The sequence below is a fragment of the Galeopterus variegatus genome, unplaced genomic scaffold, assembly GCF_000696425.1.
Source record: "Galeopterus variegatus unplaced genomic scaffold, G_variegatus-3.0.2 Scaffold5372, whole genome shotgun sequence".
NCBI lineage: Eukaryota > Metazoa > Chordata > Mammalia > Dermoptera > Cynocephalidae > Galeopterus > Galeopterus variegatus.
Genome location: NW_007731483.1, coordinates 258,863 through 273,794, shown reverse-complemented (window position 1 = coordinate 273,794; position 14,932 = coordinate 258,863). Strand labels below are relative to the sequence as shown.

The window sequence follows — 14,932 nt, the reverse complement described above, 5'->3', positions numbered from 1 at the left end:
TTTTCATTTGGTTTTCCTTACCAAGGTTCTCTATTTCGTGTTTTCCTATTTTCTTTGAATTCTTTGAACATATTTATAAAATGGACTCTGAAGTCTTTGTCTGCTAAATCCAACATTTGGGCCTACTGAGAAGCCATTTCTGTTGTCTGATTTTTTCCTTAAGTGTGGTCACAGTTTACCGTTTCTTTGTATGACTAATTTTTCTTGAAAAGTAGACATTTTAAGATAATATAGTATCTAGGTTTCTTAACTTACTTTTGTAAGTTTAATTTTCACAAAAGCAACCTATAATGGATTAAATAGTGTCTCCCAAAAGGTTTAATGTGTTGGAGGCTTAGTTCCCACTTTGGCAGTGTTAAGAGTGTGGGAAATCCTATTGTGGCAGTTAAAAGGTAGGGCACTGGAGAGGTGATTAGACTATGAGGACTGTACTCTCATGAATGGCTTGATCCATTCTTAGAATAATGGTAGTGGTTCTGGTGGCTCTAAAAAGAGAGTGAATGAAGGGGTTAGTCTCTCTCTCTGCTCCGCCATTCTGACATGTCAGACCCCTGTGGCACTGTCACCAGCAAAGCCTTCACCAGATGTGTTCCCTGGACTTTGGACTTCCCAGACTCCAAAACTGTAAGCAATAAATTTCATTTTCTTACAAATTATCCAGTTCCAGGTATTTTGTTATAAACAACAGAAATGGACTAATACAGAACACCTTTAACTTAAACTGTATAATTTGTTTCCCCCATGGGGTCTGGCTTCTGCTATCTCTGCTCAGAATTTTAAATCTTACTTTTGTTTTTTAGCCTTTCTTCGTAGGAGTCCTTACTGTGTTTGAATTGATTAGTTGCTGGCCAATGATTTGGGGAGAGGTTGTGCTCAAATACCTCAAATCAATAAAGCTTCTTCCCTCTGAGAATGATCTGCTGTGGTATAGAAAGCATATTCAAAGTTCAGTCAGTTCTTATGATTGGCTTGACTTTTACTTTCCGTTGGGTTCTCTAACATTTTCCAGTCAGCCATGGATGTGCTGAGAGCTTATCTAGCATTTTTATAGCTTTCTCATTTCCACGGTTTTTCAGTTAAATTTTTGGCTGGTCTACCACCCTTACCAACTGGGACCACAACCTCAGATTATCAAAACTGTAGATTCTCCCTGTTTGTTTCTATCAAGATGGTCACTTCTAGTTAACAAAACTGTGGGTTCTTACCACTTGTCCATATTGAATCCATTTTCTCTGAAAGCAAAGCTGTTTTTTTCCTGTTTTTTGTAGCCAGTACCACTCTTGTAAAACTATAGATAGATCTCACCAACTAAGCTTGTGGGGTGTGGGGGGTGTGGGGTGTGTGTGTGTGGCCAGTACCACTCTTGTAAAACTATAGATAGATCTCACCAACTAAGCTTGTGGGGTGTGGGGTGTGGGGTGTGAGGTGTGGGGTATGTGTGTGTGTGTGTGTGTGTGTGTGTGTGTGTGTATTTTAAACCCAGGAAAGAAGGGTGTAGACTCCTGCTGCTTTTACCTGAAGTTCTATCAGTTTTACATGAAAAAATACTCCTCAATTTTTTTTTTTAAATCATGGGTGAATTTCCAGAGCCCCAATATGATGTTTTTAACACAATTTTCCAGTTTTACACTTTTTTTTGATGAAAGTATTTGCCTACCTCTTCATATCAACAGAGCCAGTAGTCTCTCCCTCTGTGATTATCTTAACTATCTTTAATACAAATAATACCTACATTATTAGTCCCATATTACAGATAAGGAAACTAAGACAATAAAAAAATAAATAAATAAATATTCATCTATCCAAAGATTATACAGCTGCTAAACAGAAGAGCTTGTAAACTAGGCAGTTTGCCTCCAGAGCCTTTATACACTTTAATATATATGAATATGAAAATTCTTAAAAAAAAAAAAAAAAAAAGAGAAAAGAAAATTCTTTTTTAAAAAAATTACTATGGGGGGTGACCAGCCAGTATGGGGCACCAAACCCTTGACGCTGTTGTTACAAGGCCATGATCTAACCAATTGAGCTAACTGGCCAGCCCTTGAAATTTCTTAAAGTTCATTATAAATACCGTAACAGAAGCAGATACAGGTACTATGTAAGCATGAAGGAAATAATCAATTTTCGGAATTTGAGTATAGTAGACAGGTTATGAAGATAAAGCACCAAAGCCTGTATTATTTATAAAAATATCATATTTTTAAGGATTACAAATATCAGTAAAATTTCCGAATATTTAAGACAGTTGATTACTCTAAAAGCTTTTTTGTAGATTTCTCACTAATATAACTTACTCTTTTGCCGGTTCCCCTTCCCACCGGAGGATGTGCCTCAGCAGCTTGACGAATTGTACACACCATTAGTTCTATAAGGGCACTCTCCTGCCGGTCTGACATTGCTAAGGTGAAACAAAATACACAAGTATGAATAGATAGTTTTACAACCATGTACTAAAGATGAACACAATTAGAAAAAACCACAAGCATATTCTATTACTAATTATTTTAAAGTCTGAAGTTAAGCTTTGTACTTTGCTATCTTTTTTTTCTTTTTTTAAAAAAGTAGTATGTGCTTGCTGTCATAAGTCAAATTAAAAACAGGTATAAAAGTAAAGAAAAAGACTAAATTCTAGTCTCTTCCAATACTTGGCTTCTTCTAATGTGACAGTTCTGAGTTAGGCAATCTTAAAATTTAACTGTACTTCTTTCTATATCATTTCAAAGCTCATATAATAGTGCTTTTTTTAAAACCAGAAAGATCATGACATATTTTTCAATTAACACCATTTTTAGCGCCACCGCGCTCTCAAGCGGCGCACTGTAGCAGTACGCCACTGGGCCGGCCCCTGATTTTATTAACACCTTAAACTCTGGCTTCTCTATTTACTAACACTGAAAATAAATGTTTTAAAGTCATCAATGCCCTAAATCATCACTAATTGATCTTTGTGTTGTTCTTTTTCTCCTCTGCAACATGTATAATTAACCATACCTCTCGAACACCTCTTTACTGGGATTGTAAAGGGTATAATTATCTATTATCCCTTTTGTAGCTAGCTAGAGGTCTTGATCTCTCTTGCTCTTCCTGCTTTTGTTCCCTATCCACAATCTTCAACTCAGCCATGAGTGCTTTCCTTCTTTACAAGCTATCTTCCTATTTTATATTTTTACTATCATTTCCCATAGAAACCACTGCAATGATTATACACCTGGTCTTCTGCCTATTTCAAACCATATGTATAGGCATTTTTCTTAAAATATGAAGTGGATCACAGTACCCCCCCACCGTTCAAAAATCCTTCAATGGCACCCTATTTCACTTAGAATAAACTAAATAAATTTATTTATAAACTCAAATGTTCCACATTATCTACCTCTGCTTCCACCTTATCTTATACCACTGACTCACTATACTCTAGCTATTGCAGCTCCTAGAACATAATATCATTCATGCTTCAGAAGCTCTGCAATTGATATTTCCTGTATCTAGATAGCTATTTTTGGCACTTCCCATAGCCAGTCCCTTATCTGTTAGCTTCCTGGCTCACAAGTGGCCTCCTCAGAAAGGTCTTCTGTTAGGATTCAGTCTAAAAGATGGACACCTCCTTATTATTTTCCATAATAGACACTTATTAACTCTTGAGATTATTTTGATTACTTACTTGATCTTGGTTTGCCTTCCCCATGAGAATGTAAACTCCATATGGGCAGTAAGCTGAGCTAGTTTAATCCAGTACCCTCAGCACTTAGCATAATATTTGGCACATATAAATTATATATATATATGTGTGTGTGTATATATATGCATAAGTATTTTGATGGCTGGCCAGTACAGGGATTTGAACCCTTGATCTTGATGTTATCAGCACCATGCTCTAACCAAGTGAGCTAACTGGCCAGCCAAGTATTTTAAAAATTATAAGTGAACTGAAAAATATAAATGAATTAATAATTCCTGCTTTGATGAATTCCATTATCCACACTTACTTCACCCATCAACTGGATCACAAAATTTTAGCACTAGAAATGATCAAAGAAGATTATGTAGTCTATGATCCTCATTTTACAGTTGAAGAAGCTGACACTTAAAGAAGTTTAACTCAGTATGGTCTTCTTGTTATATGGTGGCAGAGCTGTTAACAAGAACTCAAACTCACATTATGCTAAAAATTTATCCAGCAATTTGAGTTTGCTGTAACACACACACACACACACACACACACACACACACACACACACACACACACACACGCCAGCCCCTTAAAAACACTGCAAGACAGTCTTAAGGCTAGTATGATTTAAATTGATGTTGGTAGTCTTTCACGATGTGTCTGTTTTCCCAAATTTTAGTCCTACATCTCTAACTGCTAACTAGACTTTGCTTTGCTTTTGGTGGCTGGCCAGTACAGGGATCTGAACCCTTGATCTTGATGTTATAACACTGTGCTCTAACCTTAACTAGACTTTTCTCTGCTGAAATTCTATCACACTCCACCTATCTAAAAATTAACTTAATTTCTAGTGTTAAAAATTACATAAATTACTGATAGCATTTTGTTATCATAAAATACAGAAAAACACTAGCATAGAAAATTGATTTGGATGCCATTCTCCACCACAGCTTATAAGTGGCATACAGTATGCATATAGACAAATGTGTATGAAAAAAGTTGAATCATTATATAGTACATATGGTTATGTACTTGTTATGCCTAATTTCTCAGGCCTTGCCTACCCAGGTTCAATCATAGCCTAAAACTGAATCATTCTGTAAAATGTTCCAATCAAATAAGTCACTTTTCTAACTAAAACGAGACTAACCAAACCCAAGCCAAACCAAACCAACCTCTTGACTAGAAGGCAAAGAAACCCAATGTCAACTCAATTTAAACCATAATGAAACACCTAATAGTACATAGTTATTTTAACAAGGTAAATCCTTCTAGACCACCTTGATAATGGAAAGATTTAGTAATTATTATCTATTGACTTACACACCTTACTTGTATAAGGATAAAAAATCAATCATACCAAAGCATACCACCTTGGCTCTTCTTCCCTTAATTTATACTACCTGCCTCCCCTCTCCTTGGAAATAACCTTATAGAGCCTGAGGTAATATAAAGAAAAATGGCTTGAAAACAGAAATGAGAAGCTCTAATCCACTCTGGTATTTGTTAATTTTATGACCACGAGCAAGGTAAGAAAAACAGATGGAATGTACCACTAAATAGTATGCCAGGCCCTTAAAGTGTTGATTGGTCAGTAGTGATTAGAAAAGGAATTGATTTTTATCAGGGAAAATAGTAAGATTAGTTAAAAATAGAATGTATGAAGTCAGTGAATTTAACAGGAATATGTATAAGTAAAATACAAAGGAGAAAATGCAGAACTATATGTTCATATTCCTGTGATCACACAAGTGAAGGGAACCCAGAACACAGCTCTCATAAGCCTAGCCATATATAGGAAAAAGCATTTCTAGTTCCAAGGAGCTAATATTCATATATGCTTTTAGAATATAACCTCTTTATTAAGTATACATATCCATTTCACTGTGCATGTTGTTATACAGTGTATAAAAATATGCATACTTCAAAAATTATCATATGGCTATTATTTCTCCCTATTTCTTGAACAGCTAGGAAAATCACCTTATTTCTGATTTCCTGATGTTAATTTTAAAGAAAATATAACAAAATAGGGGATGACTGTGGTTTAACTAAATCCTTATGTGTCAAAGGTTTTTCTGAGTCCACATATAAATCTAGCAAAAAAATTCTGGATGCATTGTTTTTGGACATTAAGTACATCAGTATTTTGTGCCTCAAATCAGCATAACAAAAACTTTTTTGAACATTACACAACACATGGGTTTTTAAAAAGTTGTGCATACAGCATTGTAGCAGTGTTAATGTGGAAAGGTGTTACCAACTATTGAGACATTCCTATTTGTTAAAGGAAACAAACTGTTCCCTTGGCAAAAAGCATGCTTGCACATACCATTTTAAAGAAATAATCTATATTGGATGATATGATTATTAATGAAAACACAACAATATGTAAACTGACTTGAAAAAATACTATACCTTCCTCTCCTTGAACAGGTTCTTCTAAAAGCAACTCTGTCATACATTCCCAGTCTTTCAACAGTTCTTGAGAGCTCTCCCACAAACTGTCCACCAAGTAGGCTGCATGTTCATGTAACTAAAAATAAAAAATCAAGTGTGAGTAAAGAACATTTAATAAACTACTAACAATATTTTAGGTTAATAAACCATTTTTTAAAATAATTAAGTGGCTTGGTCTCAGTGATTCTAAGAACCATTTAGAGAATAACATACACATTCATATTCTACTGTCAATAATGTGGATGCAATATACAGAATAACATAAAAACATTTTAACATTTACAGTGGTCAGATTAAGAATCTCCTAGTCCAATGACATGATTTATGGATGAGGAAGGTGAATGTATAGTTAGCAGAATTCCTGAAATCATAAACTAGATCTAAGGTACTTTTTAGTATTCTTGATTGTTTCTCTTAAACTATCTTTTTCTTTTTAAAAGGAAATTAATCACTTTCCCTCAGAATTCCATTTGAAATTTTGGTATCAGCCTTACTAACATCTCTGTCATCTTGGTCAAGATAAAAAATGCAAGTTACTCCATCTCTCCTCTTTTCTATTCTCATTTCCATTTGAATCAATGCACTCTTTCCCCCACCCCCATTTTCTGTTAGTCATTACTCTCTTGACAATTCCCACAGTAAACAAACATACTTAAGTTTCTCATCAAACACTTCACACCAAACACTACCACTTGCCAGTCATTAAACCTCAGAGAATGTTATTCCAGCGAAGCTCTTCAGGGAAAGTAAGTTGAGAAGGTAGTGGCCTTGCCCCAGTTTCCGCTACTTACAATTAACTTCTCCACCCTTGTATAAAAGATTTTCCACCTTTGAGGCTCATGGCATCCAGCTAAACCATCCTCAAGATCAGTGTTTATTAAACAACAGATATCAACCCAGACCATCTCAAAAAATGAAGCAGAGTAGAAGAGTGCACAGCATATAAAAAGGGTAAATACTATTTCATACAATTGTAATTTGTTATGTGTGCTTGTACCTGTTGAGAGAAAATGTTTTCCCCATCACAAGTAGTGGCCCCAAAAGTATGAAAGTCACCTTTCTAGACCTACTCGTTATCTACTGTTATCTTGGCATATTTGGCACTTAAGTTGGTTTTCTTCCTCAATCCTATCATTATTCTTGACATCAATGTGAATTTTGATGACCCATTTAATGCATTGCCTTGTTTGACCTTAATTCTGTACTTCATTTCTACTACATTTCAAATCTTTCACCCTGGCTCCAGAAATGCCTCAGGAAAACCACATACACACTCTCAGACATTTAGCTGTACTTACCCCACTCAAATCACGTTTGTTTGTGATTTGGGGGGCAAGGGGCATTGAAAACTAAGAACCATGGCAGTTATTTCAATGGGTAATAATACATATAGAAACCTTTAATGACTTAAAACTTGCTTGACTCCCTTCCCTACACTTTTCTGAACAGAGGTTAGGCCACCTACAGATGCAGTCCCTTTCCTGGACAAGAATCCTATGATGCTCTTGAATGAAAAACAACAGATGATGCTCTATGTCAAATTTGCTTGGTTGGTCCAGTTCCGAGGTTGTGCCACCTCAAGAAATGATTCTCTGCCTTAATTCATCATACCTTAGTAACCTAGTCAATAACCCAGTTCCTCTGGTTAGAGTCCCATTCTATCATTATTAGCTTATTCCAGGACCGAAGTCCTCTCCTGAATCTCAGGCCATTATGTGAGACCCCTACAACAAGCTGCAAGACCACCTAGACGCAAGTTCTAGCATAGATGTAGCATAGCACAGATCTCTAGATGCTGATTAATCCCACAGACATTGTTCCCTGGTGGAACAGGAACAGCTCACTAGGCTCTCTTAGTAGACTCTCTCTCTCTCTCTCTCTCTCTCTCTCTCTCACACACACACACACACACACACACACACACACACACAGTCTCCCAATGAATTCTGCCAAAGCCAGAGTAGATAATACTGATTAGCATCTTTGCTTGGAAAGAACATGGGCAAAGGTTTGTAGCAAGATATCTTCAAACTTTCCAAATTCTCATATCCTCAGAAACAATTCTTACACTATTAGTAACATCATTCCAACAGTGACAGGCACAAGTGGTGTCAAAGACGCAACAGATTGATGTCAAAAATGAAAAACGGCAGTAGAAAAAAGAAAAATGACACCAAGGACTTTCTATGTGTAATGAAAGACAAATCTATGAGAAGAAAGGCCTTGAGGCATTTTTCAACGACCATAAAGAAACCCTAGGATTAAAAAGGAACTGGAACCCTAAAAATGAAAAGAGAATAAATTTTCTAAAAACAGTTTTTGGTGTCATAAAAAACAGTATAAAAATCAGGTACCTGTAAGCATTCTTTGCAGTCTTCAGAAATCAGATGAACAAAAACGGTAACTCTTTAATGGATACAGAGTCATTGTATAGCAAAATGAACAGTTAAAACTGTATTAAAATTTATAAAATATAACATATATAAATTAAAATTTTATATAAGCTTGTATACAAGACAAACTCATCTCATTTTCCTGATGACTTTAACTACAATTTTCTAGGTATATTCTGATTCATCTTTAATTGGCTTCAAGGTTACTCCTAATATTTTACCTGAAGTTTTCTTTGCCTGCTAACCTGTCAGATAGCTAAACATACTAAAGAAATTCGCTGTGTAATGAAACCTTATAGTGATCTCTTTTATCACAAATCATTTCCAATGCAAATAATCATCTCAAGTTATTAAGCCTAAAATTTCTAAACACTCCCATATTGTGTCTTTGATATTGTCCCTCCCGCTATCTTTCTGTAAGCATGTTATTTACATCCAGCCTTTGTCCAGCCCTTTATTTGTAAACTTCCTGTGCTATTTTAACGTGTGTTTGTAAACAACACATAGCTATTTTTCATTTCTTTATTTCAACCCCAATGTCTTTTAACGAAGCATGTCAATCTATTTACATTTACTAGGATTACTGGTGTTAAAAATATTCCTGGCATTTTATTCTGTGCTCTACTTGTGATACTTCCTTGATTGTTTAATCTGTCCTTCCTTCAGAGTTTTATTTTCTCTCTCTCTCTCTTTTTATTTTATTTTTTTGCAGCTGGTCAGTACAGGGCTCTGAATTTTACTTTCTAATTTATATGAGTATTTTTCTTCTACCAAGATCTTCAGCACATTTATTTATTTCTCTTCATTTAACTTGAACATTATATTCTTACATTTTAAGAATAATTTTTAGATAGCTGCCTTAAACTTCATGGCTATATTTTTTAGGCTTAGCTCTAAGTTTGATTTGCTCATCAATGTTTCTTATATTCCTTGTTTTTTTATTTTTCATTTTGCTAGAAAATATCCTCAAGTAAAACTTTGCATATAAAGTTCATGGGTAGTAAATTTTCTGATTGCATGTCCTTTTATTAGTTCCTCCCCTCCATTCTTTCTGTTCTTTTTACAGAGCTCCTACCAGATAATACAGTAAAACTCCCTTGTCTCTTAATTGCTCTCTCATGCTTTTGATTTCCTCCTTCTCTTTCACTGCTTTCTGGAAAACATCCCTTGGTTCAAACTATAGCCAATCTTTGATTGTGTCCATTCAGGCCATTTATTGATTTTTCCCCCTTAAACTTTTTCCATTTTAAAGCTTTAATGATTCTTAGTTGCCAGTTCAAATATGTCAGTCTAGACTCAAGATTATTATTAGCCAGAATCCCTTCCATGAGTCTAATTACAAGAGCCTAGCAGAAAGGTCCAGTGGTTGTGCAGAAAAGTGGTTAAGAGGGGATCTATAATCAGGCAGTCTTTCCCTCTATGTACAAGGACACAATTTGTCATTTGAATGCAAAAATTTCCTGTGCCTCCTGGTGGTTATAAATTATCTGAGGCATTCACTACTTCTCATACCCCTTGTTGATAATCAGAACAACATGGTCAGGGACTGGCTTGACAAAATGTTTATGATAGTTTTTCTGTCTTAGTGCATCTTTGATAACCACAGAACTTGCTGGTCTGAAATTTCTACTAGAATACCAGGTAAACACATGTTTGAGGAAAAAAAGAGAAAAAAAAATCTAACATAGTCAGTAGGGGTAAAAGGTACAATCGCCTTTCAGACTACTTTACACCAAGGACTTTCTATGTGTAATGAAAGACAAATCTATGAGAAGAAAGGCCTTGAGGCATTTTTCAACGACCATAAAGAAACCCTAGGATTAAAAAGGAACTGGAACCCTAAAAATGAAAAGAGAATAAATTTTCTAAAAACAGTTTTTGGTGTCATAAAAAACAGTATAAAAATCAGGTACCTGTAAGCATTCTTTGCAGTCTTCAGAAATCAGATGAACAAAAACGGTAACTCTTTAATGGATACAGAGTCATTGTATAGCAAAATGAACAGTTAAAACTGTATTAAAATTTATAAAATATAACATATATAAATTAAAATTTTATATAAGCTTGTATACAAGACAAACTCATCTCATTTTCCTGATGACTTTAACTACAATTTTCTAGGTATATTCTGATTCATCTTTAATTGGCTTCAAGGTTACTCCTAATATTTTACCTGAAGTTTTCTTTGCCTGCTAACCTGTCAGATAGCTAAACATACTAAAGAAATTCGCTGTGTAATGAAACCTTATAGTGATCTCTTTTATCACAAATCATTTCCAATGCAAATAATCATCTCAAGTTATTAAGCCTAAAATTTCTAAACACTCCCATATTGTGTCTTTACCTCTGCTGAAATAGAGCCAGGCATTTGAGAATCTTGAAAAACATAAAAAACAAACAAACAAAAAAACCAAGCAAAAAATCTTAAATGATCATTCATACCCTAGGAATGAACACTCTTGGGAGGTTTCTTGGATACATCAATACTATGGTTGTCAATTTTCTGTCTAAAGTGACTATCACAATTAGCCTCACCATTCCACATGCCTATAAGGAAGGTGACCATATTTCCAGATTGTCCAGAACTGTTCTGGGTTACTCTTGTTATTTTGGGATAATTATTAATAGCATCCTTGTCTCTCTGAAAATCATCGTTTGTACAATAAATTCTATGGTCACACTACCTATAGGGAAATCTGGACCATCATATTCAAGTACTACTCAGCCTACTATTTGGCATGCATCTAAAATACAAGGTACTTTGTCACCTGAAATCAATGACTGCCATAAAGACTGTGATAGCTTAAAACTGTCATTTTTTGGTACCAAAAGAAAAAAAATTAGTAACTAGTTTAGACAGATCTCTTAATCTCCATTATTTCACCTGCACAGTAAAACTCTTTCACAGTTCAACATTTTATAAATCTATTATTAAAATGTTACTATTTCACATCCCTGTAAAACAAAGAATGATAATCAGTTCACTTAATCTCAGTTAAGTGATCTGTAACTCATCTATAAGACAGACTCATCCTACTTTTTATTTCTCTAAAGTCTCTTTCAGTTCAACATTTCATAAGTCTATTACTAAAATTTTACTAATTAATATGTGTTACAGTAAAACAAAGAGGAATTCAAGGTAGGACACAATTGGAATTCCCTCAGACGATAAGAATATGGCCTCAGTAAGCATTCAGCTCTCGATGTACACTAGTATGCTAGTACAATAAGAGAGATTTTCACAAGGAATGTTTCTTATGAAACACAGGAGACCAACCATAAAGGCTAATATAATAGTCATGAATCAACTAGAAACCCTTAAATATGATTTGCAGTTGCTTTTGTAGCTGACAAGAATGCCACACAGGAAAATATATTTTAATGTTATTGTAACACTTCAGCAAACAGCAACAAACACAGAAATATAGTAATATCATGAAAATAGAGTAGTAATATTATAAATTGCTGCTTTAAATAAAAGATGACACTGGCTAAAACTAAGTACCTTATACCTTTTAACAAGACAAAAATAAAAGTCCTTCAGCTTTCAGAGTTACAAAGCATTTTCCTTTAATTAATACTCAAATTCAATTAGCCAAGATCATCATATTCCTTAAACTTTTCAGCAGTTTATAAGATTTGCATGTCTCATCTCTCAATTTTGAAACTCATTGCTATTATAGTCATCTTTTTTATACAGGACTTGATTGTTGCATAACAATTTTTATCCCATTCCTCTAAAACCTAAGAGGCTAAGGGTATAATTTGAAATGATCTGTCATAAGTGTGAGGTTTATTGGATATTTAGTGTTTTATCTTAAAAATTTACATTTTGCATTTTATTCTAAAACATATCCACGTACTTGCTTTGTTAAGAAAATGTTTTAAATCCTTTCCATGCAAAGTATGGTCCTTGGACCAGTGTAACTTAAGAGCTTGTTAGAAATGCAGAATCTCAGGCCCCACTCTAGAGCTACTGAATCAGAACCAGCATTTTCATGAGATCCCCAGGTGATCTGTATGCACTTTTATTTATTTTTTTTTTTATTTTTTTATTTTTTTTAATTTTTATTTTGTCAATATACACTGTATATGATTATTATGGCCCATNTGTATGCACTTTTAAAACACTACTCTTAAACATATTCTTTACTCAAATGCAACTCATCAGCTGATTTTGTTTCTGACTTTACTTTTTCTCTATTCATTCCCAACTCCTTCATGTTTCTTTCTGTCCTGCTTTGACCTAACCCCTCTCATTCCACTAATACATTTCTTACTTCTCAGATTTTCATATAGGCTGCCTGTTTGTCTCTCCTCCTCATTCCTACAGAGTTCCTGCAGCACTCTCAACTTGATCATTTACAGAATCTTTTAAGTTTCTCTACTTCTGCAACATTCCAACACAAACCAAAAACACCTTTTCCCAAATAAAATTGAGTGTCCTAGATTTCTAGATTTTCTTTACTTCTTTTGCAACTATATTCTCAATAATTTCTAAACCAAGTAGTTTATTCATTCAGGGGCTCTTTAGGTTTAGTTTATCATTCCTCCAATGTCATGCCAGTAGTAGGAAATACAGATTAAAATATCAAAGAGTAAGGGCCGGCCTGTGGCTCACTCGGTAGAGTGCGGTGCTGATAAAATATCAAAGAGTATTTTAGTGGACAAACCAAAGTTCACCTGTGAAAACAGATCTTGATAGATAATGTAAGTCTTAATTACAAAATTATTTAAGTGATAACTGACTATAGCACATGAAAATACTGCCATGGGGCCGTGCAACTATCAATTAAAATATCTGAATATTTTTCTTTCTCCTTATTAAATATTTTCAAACAAGTCATAACAGCTTGACAAACTTTCACAAGCTGTTTAAGTATAATTTAAAAGCCATAGACACAAATTAAAAGAAAAGGCAAANTTTCACAAGCTGTTTAAGTATAATTTAAAAGCCATAGACACAAATTAAAAGAAAAGGCAAAGACAAAAAAAGTATGCAGTATTGCGATACTGCAAAAGTTTAACAATTGCTAGTCTATATTCAGTATTGATACACACTTACATATGAGTATATTTGGAACTTCTTCCCACAAAAGGTAGAGTACTGATTCCACAATCAAGCAATTCATGAAGGCTACTTTATAAGAAACAAGATTGTTTTCATTTGATTGGGAAAAAATCAATTAATAACAACGAATTAAGTGACAATTTTATTTAATATGCAATATAACTTGAAAAATACAGATTATGTTAAATTTTTTTTTTTTTTTACCTCACTTTCAAGAAAGAAAAGAACCAGCATCCTAATGAGATTCCCATTTGGACTGTTCCTTCCCCTCCTCTTTGCTAATGCTTCTTCTGCTTGTGGATCATGTCTGCTAAATAGCCTGGAAATAAGTAACAAAATAAGAGCATTACAAATTTACATGGATATGAATTTCAGTCTTTTCCTTCACTATGCAAATTATTTCAGTGTTTATAAATAAAGAAAAGAAACAATATCAGAGATCAGGTTACTTACCAATTTCAATACACATATGTAACTGATGCCTTTATAGATCAAAAAAAGTTTGGATCTGAACAATTTCGTATAGTTCAACCACATATAAATGTAAAAGAAAACATTTTACTGATGAATAATCAATACTCAAATATTTATAAAAAATATAAACACCACTATTTATCCTGTATGATTGATGCTGAAGTATGGTAATTTTAAACTAAGTTCTATTTTCTTAAATATTGATTTCAGTCATGCAATTATAGCATTTAACCAAATATTCCAGCAATAATTGTAAAAATTAATACCTTTATAATCATGATTACTTCTTGCATTCTTTTCTGCTTATAGTCTATTATCTACAAATGGTACTTGCTAGCCCAATAGTTTTCAGTAAAATGACATTAACATTAAACTTATTTTAAATAATCTAAAATTTTTAATTTGCTTATTAGATTTATTCGAGTAAAATTTAAAGACCACTAAAGGTGCCTTATTTCCAGGCACTGCTCTTGGTAAAAGGTTATATAAGTGAACAAAGACAAAATTCCTGTTCTCATGGAACTCTCACTCTACTGGATAAACAGCAGATAAATACATACTATCTCACATGTTATAAAGAAAAATGAGAAAATAGAGATAGGTATATAGCATGTGTTAGTTTATATACAGAAGTCAGAGTAGGTCTCTCAAATGAGAGGCTAAATAACTGAATAAAACAAAAATAATTCCATGTGATATAAAAATAAACCAATCTCAAGCAGAAAATGACTACAGAGAAGTTGAGTTTTTCCGGGGGGGGTGGGTGAGAGGAGGAAGGAGGCATATGGGTGGACTACGGAACTTATCTTGAAGTTATATCGGCATAGCTGTCACACTGGTTTTAGAGAAGGTTTTGTTTCT

At 34.0% G+C, this 14,932-nt stretch overlaps 1 protein-coding gene and 1 non-coding gene across 2 annotated transcripts in view; both read right to left on the bottom strand.

Moving 5' to 3' along the window:
• Positions 1–2,252: 2,252 nt before the first annotated feature.
• The window catches only part of LOC103604744 (cohesin subunit SA-1), a 213,738-nt gene continuing 201,058 nt past the window's right edge, over positions 2,253–14,932 (bottom strand). Inside the window, exons 13-15 of the mRNA XM_008589316.1 lie at positions 13,802–13,916; positions 6,092–6,209; positions 2,253–2,401 (exon numbers count right to left, since the gene is read on the bottom strand). Of these exons, the coding sequence (XP_008587538.1) occupies positions 2,253–2,401; positions 6,092–6,209; positions 13,802–13,916 (382 nt within the window). The remainder of the gene's footprint in view (positions 2,402–6,091; positions 6,210–13,801; positions 13,917–14,932) is intronic.
• On the bottom strand, positions 3,826–3,900 carry TRNAI-GAU. Its single transcript has one exon. It is a non-coding gene; the product is annotated as a tRNA-Ile (tRNA).